Source organism: Microtus ochrogaster, linkage group LG1 (genome assembly GCF_000317375.1).
Source record: "Microtus ochrogaster isolate Prairie Vole_2 linkage group LG1, MicOch1.0, whole genome shotgun sequence".
Lineage (NCBI taxonomy): Eukaryota > Metazoa > Chordata > Mammalia > Rodentia > Cricetidae > Microtus > Microtus ochrogaster.
This window is the reverse complement of record NC_022027.1, coordinates 37144048-37152186: the sequence shown is the minus strand read 5'-3', so window position 1 is coordinate 37152186 and position 8139 is coordinate 37144048. Positions and strand designations below refer to the sequence as shown.

At 33.5% G+C, this 8139-nt stretch overlaps 1 protein-coding gene across 1 annotated transcript in view; it reads right to left on the bottom strand.

The window, feature by feature from the left end:
* The window catches only part of LOC101988739, a 78932-nt gene extending 76053 nt beyond the window's left edge, over positions 1 to 2879 (bottom strand). The window contains 1 exon segment of the mRNA XM_026785023.1: positions 2811 to 2879. Coding sequence (XP_026640824.1) covers positions 2811 to 2879 — 69 coding nt within the window.
* Positions 2880 to 8139: the final 5260 nt, after the last annotated feature.

Genomic DNA, 8139 nt, shown 5'->3' with positions numbered 1-8139 from the left:
TATTTATTTAATCTCTTTTAATATACTTTATATTTATATATTAAATGGATTCTTATTTCTTTTGATCAAATAAATTCTCAAAATATAAACATGGAAAACACAAAATTTAAAAAATGTTGAGAATTATTCCAACTAAAACTTGGAATAATGCAGGAGCTGGAGAGAAGGCATGGAGGTTAAAAATATTTATGGCTGTTGCAGAGGACCTGAGTTCAGTTCTCAGAAACAGTAAGGGCTCATAACTGCCTTTCACTCTAGTTCCAGGAGACCTGAAAACATCATCTGGCCTCTATTAGGACTTACAAGCACATGGTGTACATAAACTAAGCCAGGCACACACTACTATATATAAATAAAATTAATAAATCTTTAAAAACTGACATATTTAAATAATAAATAATCATAGTTTTGAGTTATAGTTCATTTATTTCATATATCTCAACAACACATTTAGAGTTCTATAACTATGAAAATTTAAAATACTTATTACAAGAATTTAAAAGTCTTTTTATAATTTTGAAAATACAACTCAAAACTACTCAGATGTCAATTCTTTGATTAAAATGAGTTTTAGGAGAAAACTCATAGGAAATAAATAATCTATTGTGAAAGCATATTTATTGAGGGCTGTGGCACATCAGGATTTATGTTAAGGATTTGCATGTGAAATCTTATTATTAGAGCTCCATGAATAGTGTATTAATATTCCTAGCATAAAGACTGATAGAGCTTAGTGACTCTTATAAATTCATTTTTTTAATGATTGGGATTGAATCACCAAGTCCATATGAATCCAAAGCTAATGCTGTTTCATTATATTAAAGTACTGCACAGACACAAATCTAGAAATATAATTAATTTATTCTTTCCATCAAGATACTGAGACTGCCCTCTCTGCTAACTAGTATACAGTCATCATTATAATGTAATGTACTTCATAGTAAACTACTAGACTTCTGAACACTATTTTTTAATAATTGCATTCTTTGTTAACCAGCTGGAATCACAAATTGATATTTTACATTTATTTATTTATTTATTCTTTCTCTCCCTCTTTCCCTCTCTCTCTCCTGTGTGTGTGTGGTGGGGGAGATGGTTCACATGGTATGGTATCTGATTTCAGGCTAGAAAAAACTTGGTGAAGTCAGTTGTCCTGTTTGATTCTGTGGGTTTCAATTGGTAGAATATGGGTTTAATATTTGGTGGCAAAGGTCCATATTTGATTAACCTTCTTGCATAACAGAGAGATATTTTTAAAATACAAGTACGAATAATTTATGTATTTTAAAGCCTGAGATATATCTACTCATCATCTTTGATTTAAAGTCATAGGCTATATGTCATCTTTGTCCTCATGCTATACACATTTATTAGCATTGCAAAAAAATTTCTCATCGGAGTAATTTTGAATGTGATTTTTTTATCAAACAAGAAATATTGCAGAATACCATATTTTTCTAGGACACTGCTAAATTAGCACTTAAATTTAGATTACTCTATTATCTGTTCTTGGATATTCAGAATATGTACTCTATTCCACAAAGTACAAAATCCACTTATAATACTTAAGGGAAGAATTGTAATGTATACATGAATATGGTACTTTTAACTATTTTGTATGTTTTCTAATCAAACATCTGTGAAAATGTATAAAAGGAATAATGACTTAAAGCACAAAGCAAGTGGACTGTCACAACTGAAGCTACAGCAGTAAGAGATGTGCATAATGCCATGTGAAGAATTGAGTCATGGGTCATTTGGAGAGTACTTTCTAAGCATGGGATAGCTTCTCAATCTCAGACTCAAAGTAACAATAAAAAAAAAACCCTCAGGAAGCATAGAGTGAAGGAGGGAAGGATTAAGAGATGTATGTAGGCATGTAAATCAAGAAATAAAATATGTCATAAATCAGATATAGATTGTATACTAAACAAAGTCTGATGGACCAATGAAAAGAAATCTGTTCAAATGAAGATACTGATTATTAAAATGTTCAGTTTTAAAAATGGAGATCTTAAGTAAAATGCTGTAGTACATACTGGTGACTATATAGGTTAAAGTAACAAAGAAATTATCTATTAATTTTTCAAAAACTTTGATGATTTCAGAAATGTAAGTCTATCAATTATTTCATATTAGATTGTTTAACTCAAATAGAATTCATTTTAATTTTTGTTTGAGAGAAATTTATGAGTTTATTTTTAGGAGATGGGAGTAAAATCAGTAAGACAAAGAGAATACTGGGTTGTAATTTTGAGGATATCGTTGTGTGACACTTGCTGTGAGAAGTCTCTCTGTATGCTGTAAATATGTTTTATTACCATTGGTTAATAAAGGTCTTGATTTGGCCATTAGCCGGAATAAAGACAGAAGGGAAATCCAAGTGGAGATACAGAAGAAGAAGGGTGGAGTCTGGGCAACTCATACAGCCTCTGAAAGAGCAACATGTCCAGCACCACCAGTAAGCCACGGACCACACAGTGATACACAGATTAATAAAACTGGGTTAATTTAAATGTAAGAGCTAGTTAGTAATAAGCCCAAGACATTGACCAAACATGTACATATAATATTATAATATTAAGCTTCAGAATGTTTATTTACAAATGACTGTGGGGCCAGGTGGGGACAAATACCAACTCCTCCTCAATAGGGAATTGAAGACAAAGATAATGATATCAACCACCAAAATCAAACTTCTTGGTGAGCCAATCAATTTTACAGGAATATGGATGAGGGTCAATTCCTGTCTAAGGAGAGCTCCTAAGAGATGGCCTGCATGGGCCTACCCTCAGAACATCTTGTTTTACCTGCCTTTTAATAGCCTGTGTCTTATTGAGCTTCCCTCCAAGAGTGAAGGTTTTATCCTCGGAGGCCATTGTTATAGAACAAGAAGAAATGAGAGATGTGTGATATTAGATCAAAGATGTGTCTTCATTATATGAGAAGAAATTTATGAGAAAAAAATTGACTTAATGAAAGTAGAAAATGAATAGAACTTGAAAGATAAAAAGGTGTTACAAAAGAAAGTCAGGACATAAAACAGGATGAGTAACAGAATGTCTTTCTGGGTCTGAAGGAACGCAGAGGACCAGGAAACACAAAGAAGTTGGAGAGCCATCCAGGAGTTAGAAAAGATGGCCTAATTGGTAAAGTGCTCACTTATGAGTAAGAGAACCTGAGTTTGATCACCAGTAAACACATAAATAACTAAGTATGGTTGGTATACCATTAATATCAGCAGGAGGCAGAAATGCTGGTCCTTGGAGCTCTTTGGCTAGACTAGATTCTATGCTGAGTTCCAGGCCAATGAGACACTACTTTCATAAAAGATGGTGGTTTGTGCTCATGAAACACCGATAAAAATAAAATTCATAACATTATTCAGCTATTGATTGCATAGTAGAAAAACATGAAACTAGGCAAACTGGTAGCTATAGACAGTATCCTCAAACATTGGGAAACACAAAGGGATGCATTTTGTGAAACAAATATAATGAACAGGCAAATCTGAAATTCTTGGTAGAAAAATCTTATATTAAAAAATAGTAGAAACTTTCATTTGGTGATACCTTTATCTATGTTTCCTATTCCCCTCCAATATAAAAGAGATTTCTGTGACATCGGTTATAAGTATGATCACTTCAGTGTCTCAGAAACTGTTCCCATGTGCTGAAGTAGCTGAGATTACAAAGGAAAGGATCATTGGCTTGATGCTGCCCATGACCAATTTATTCCCTAAGAGTATAGTTTTGTGAAATTTGATGACAACCAGCATTCTGGCATGGAGAGTTGAGGCAGCAGATTGGTATTCTTTCACTAAGCCCCTTTGCATTATGAGGGAATTTGAAAAGCAAATACGGTACTATTTCATTGTATCCAAAACCACCAAGAAAATTAGTCACAGGTCTTTTCCTGGTATGAGAAAATGGATGAACATTAGACTTTGAGTCTGAATAATCTAGGAATACTGAAATTTAAGATTAGTTGGAACTGTTAAGGTGGAAGACCATAATTCACTAATGAAAAGGGAACAATATATCATATACCAACTAAAGTGAGAACTTCTAGAACTGAAAAGCTTAGTAGTCAGTAGTCTGTTGCATTCATATGTCTGTCATTTAGTAAATTTATATTTACCTCAATATTTATTAATGAGCCCTCTTATAAAGACTATTCTATGTAGCTACAAAAAGTCCATCTATTTATGAAGGTTACTCTATAATGTAGGTGTTGGATTGTAATTGGGCTAAAGGTTGGAAAAGTGGGATCACTGTCTCATGTCAAGTGAACAATGTGTTCTGGAATAGAGTTGATTAGGAAAAAACAGCTAAGCTAGAGAAACCAGTCTGAGAGGAATATGAAAGTAAAAAGTAAAATTAGAGGCTTTAAGGCAAAAACTTACTGGAACGGTCCTCTGCTAGAAAACCAGAAAATGGAGATTAGGATTCAGGAGAACTGCTTCATAGAGGTTTCCTCAATCTCAAAAGCACTTGTCAGTGCTTTCTGACCAGTAGGGTTTCTTCACATAGGACAGTATTGGGAAATAGCAACTTTAGTCTAACTTGCATTTATGATTAGTTGTTGCCTGTATGTAAAAGAGCAAGGTACCAGAAGATAAGTAAGTATAGTGACAATTAACGTGAGTTAAAATTTGCTGATGCATTTTTGTAAGATATAGGGAAAAGGGAGATTTCAGGAAAATAGAGGTTGGGGGTGAACATTAGAAAGAAATCAGCATTGATAATATGATGAATCTTTCAAAATTAAAACTCCAACCAGGTTTAATTTGAAGGTTCCCTGTGGATAAGTAACTTTCATATTCAATTATCACTTCAGTAAAATTCCAGGAGGGAGTGTGGAAAAACAAGCAAGTTCCATTTATTTAATAAAAGCTCCATTAATTTATATCCTACATACTATGCATTTAGATTTCATTAAATTGGATTAATTATCCTTATCTAAATATGTCTTATAATTTATTTAAATATGTCTTATTATTTTTCCAAGTCATATTTTAGAAAGTTATTGACCAGTTTAATTTTCCTTAAGGTTTTACTCCAAAACTAAGCCGTAGAAGGGGTCATGAGAAGAGGCAATAAAATTGGTCACATAAAGATCTTAAGGCCAGCAAAGGGCAATGAAGCTGTGTTTTTGAAAAGGCAAAACATAAGCAAACAAAAAAACTTTTTAAAGGAAAGCTATAAAATAAACAAGGGAGAAATAACAATTAGTAAATAACAAACAAGGAGGCCAAAGGAGGCTTAGAGCCTAGGAATGTGTAAATATACATTAAGGGACATTCAGATTCTTAGGACGTACAATTGCCTGGGTGATTCTTTTCAATGTCATTCCATTAAATTTTCCCCCATAATTTCTATTTCATTTTCTCTTTTCCTATTACTGAATAGATTTTTTTTCCTGACATAATAAATCCAGGTTATGATTTTCTCTACCTCTCCTTCTCCAATTTTCTCTCCACCTTTTTGGTCTGGATAAACCCCCTTTCTGTCTCACATTAGAAAGCAAACAGCCTTCTAAAGGATAAAAAAGTATAATAAAATAAAACATGATAAAATAAAAACAAACACATCGTATTTGGTCAGTACAAACAAACAGAAGGAAAAGAGCCAAACAGAAGTGCAAATATTACAAACCTGTTCATACACACCCCAGGAACTCCATAAAACTTTCATCTTGAACCCATATTATATATGTAAATTACCTGGTGGAGACTGGCAGAGACCCTGTGCATACTGCTTCAGTCTGTGTTCACATGATCTTTGACCATGTTGGTTCAGAGAGCTTTGTTTTCTTGATGATGTCCAAGCACCCTAACTCTTAAACTCATTTCACCTCCTTTTCCAAGGGACGGGGCTTATTTAGACCTAGTCTTCCAAGGTCTCTCACTCTCTGTATGGTCTCTCTACAATGCCACATGTGGGACTCTGTATGTGTTTCCATCTGTTGCAGGAGCAAGATTCTCTGATGTGATGGCTGAGTAAGGCAATGATCTACTTACCTGGCTAGAGGTATATATATATACATATATATATATGTGTGTGTGTGTGTGTGTGTGTGTGTGTATTTAATATATTTAATGTAAGATATGTAAGAAAACTGCAGTTGGAACTCTGTTTTACATTGATAGATGACTGTGTCTGCTCCAGTCCTAAGGATGAATCACGTTGTCATAAAAGCATTCAATATTGGCTAAGGAAAAAAGACACTCAAGAATTTCTACAGCTAATGAATCATTAAATATTTTTTACAACTGATTTATTGTCATAATGTACCACACCATGTCAAATAGTGCAAAAAATAATTTCAAAATGAATTCTGAAAGCTTTGGTGATAATCATGCTTCTGATTTTGGGTCTAGCATTTGAATACTAGAATAATCCTATTATCTCCTTGATAATATCCACAATATACTACCTTTTCATCAAAACAAACAAAACCCCAAGAGGTAGCCTAAGATGAAGACCAATGGGCAGTATCTACTGAAAATTTGCCTTCCAGTACAGGATGAAGAAAAACGCATGCAATGTTCCACTGCCACTAGAAGAAGCATGTAGACATTGCCTAGGTCCAGTGATAAGAAATTTAAGATGATGCCTAGGTGCAATGCTAAGGATTTAACTTCAGTTCCTGAACCCTAAAACCATCAGATATTCACCTTTAGCTCGAGAACTTTCATTGGTTATATGGCAACTCATATTTGACTTTATAGCTAACCTCCCAAACCATATGTGTAAATGAAATGTCTATTTATTTAAGACTTTTATTAAAATTGGATGAAATTCTAGTAATAGGGGACACTTATGAGGGCCTTGAACTTCCAATCTAAAGTTATTTATTTAATCTCCTTTTAATAACAAAATTAGGTTCATTTTCATAGTCTAAAGCAGATATTTTTCAGTCTCAGAAAAAATGATATTTTTAACCAATAATCCTTTTTGGTCAAAAGTATCATTTATAGTATGAAATGAATCCCTACATCTTTAGCCTCTTCTCTCTAAACGCCACCAGAAAGCCCTCACTACCCATGATGAAAATGCCTTTTGTCATTGACAAAAATTCTCATGGAGTTTTAAAAAGTTCAACTATAGAGAATTACAAAGAGATAAATGACAGTCAGTGGAAAAGTCTTCAACTGATTTTTAAGTTAATAAGAAGGGGTAAAGTATGAACTTTGAGAATCTACTAACATTTGTTTTTTCTGATTAAAAACTGATCTATTAGATTTTATCATTTTTATTCACCATTTTAATGTCTATTAGAGCTTTTTCACAATACCAATGTTCTAACACACAATCTCTAATCACAGGATAAAATTTGAAAACACATCACTACTGTTGGGACTAATTGAGTCCTGGCTTTCAGCTGCTTTTCCAGGTCTAGAGCCTTCTAATTGAAGTTACTAGAAGCTGTGCCTAGCTTGGAGGATCAGAGGATGGGATTTTCATCTGTTGGTCACTGACTGCAGGATATTTAAGCCTCCATGGTGTTAGTAAAGGGAGCTTTTTAATACCAGTGTTGGAAGGTCTGTGTGTCGGTCTGTCTCTGCGTTGTGTATTCTCGACCTCCAGCCCCTTGCCCGAAGCTCGCAAAATGGGTTCTAGCTCAGAGAGCGCAGACAAGGGCCGCGGTGTGCAGCAACTACATGTGTATTTAAAGAAAAAAACTATGTAGCACAAGCTTTATGAAAACTACTAAAAAATAACGACAAAAAATTTTAATTGTTTTTGATGAACACAAGCCAAAACATCCGAACTGATTAAAAAATTGAAGAACTCAAAATGAAAGATTTACTTCTTTTATTGATAAATTTCATACTATAAAATATTACATCAATTTTCACTTGCACGACCCATCCACAGCTCAGTGAGGCATCCTTATTTTTAACTTTTCTTATGACTTTGAATTGCTACTTGAGTGCATATTCCTGAAACATCATTAAAATTTCTTTTCTGCAGCTTTGTATTTGTGAAAGCAAAATACTCCAACATAAAATCACATCTCCCTCTAGCTTTTAATGAATCAAATACCTTCATTAATATACAACTACTTCTTAATTCTTCTCAAGCTTTACTACCCATGTAAGAACTACTGATTGATTTTGCTCAAAAAGATGTA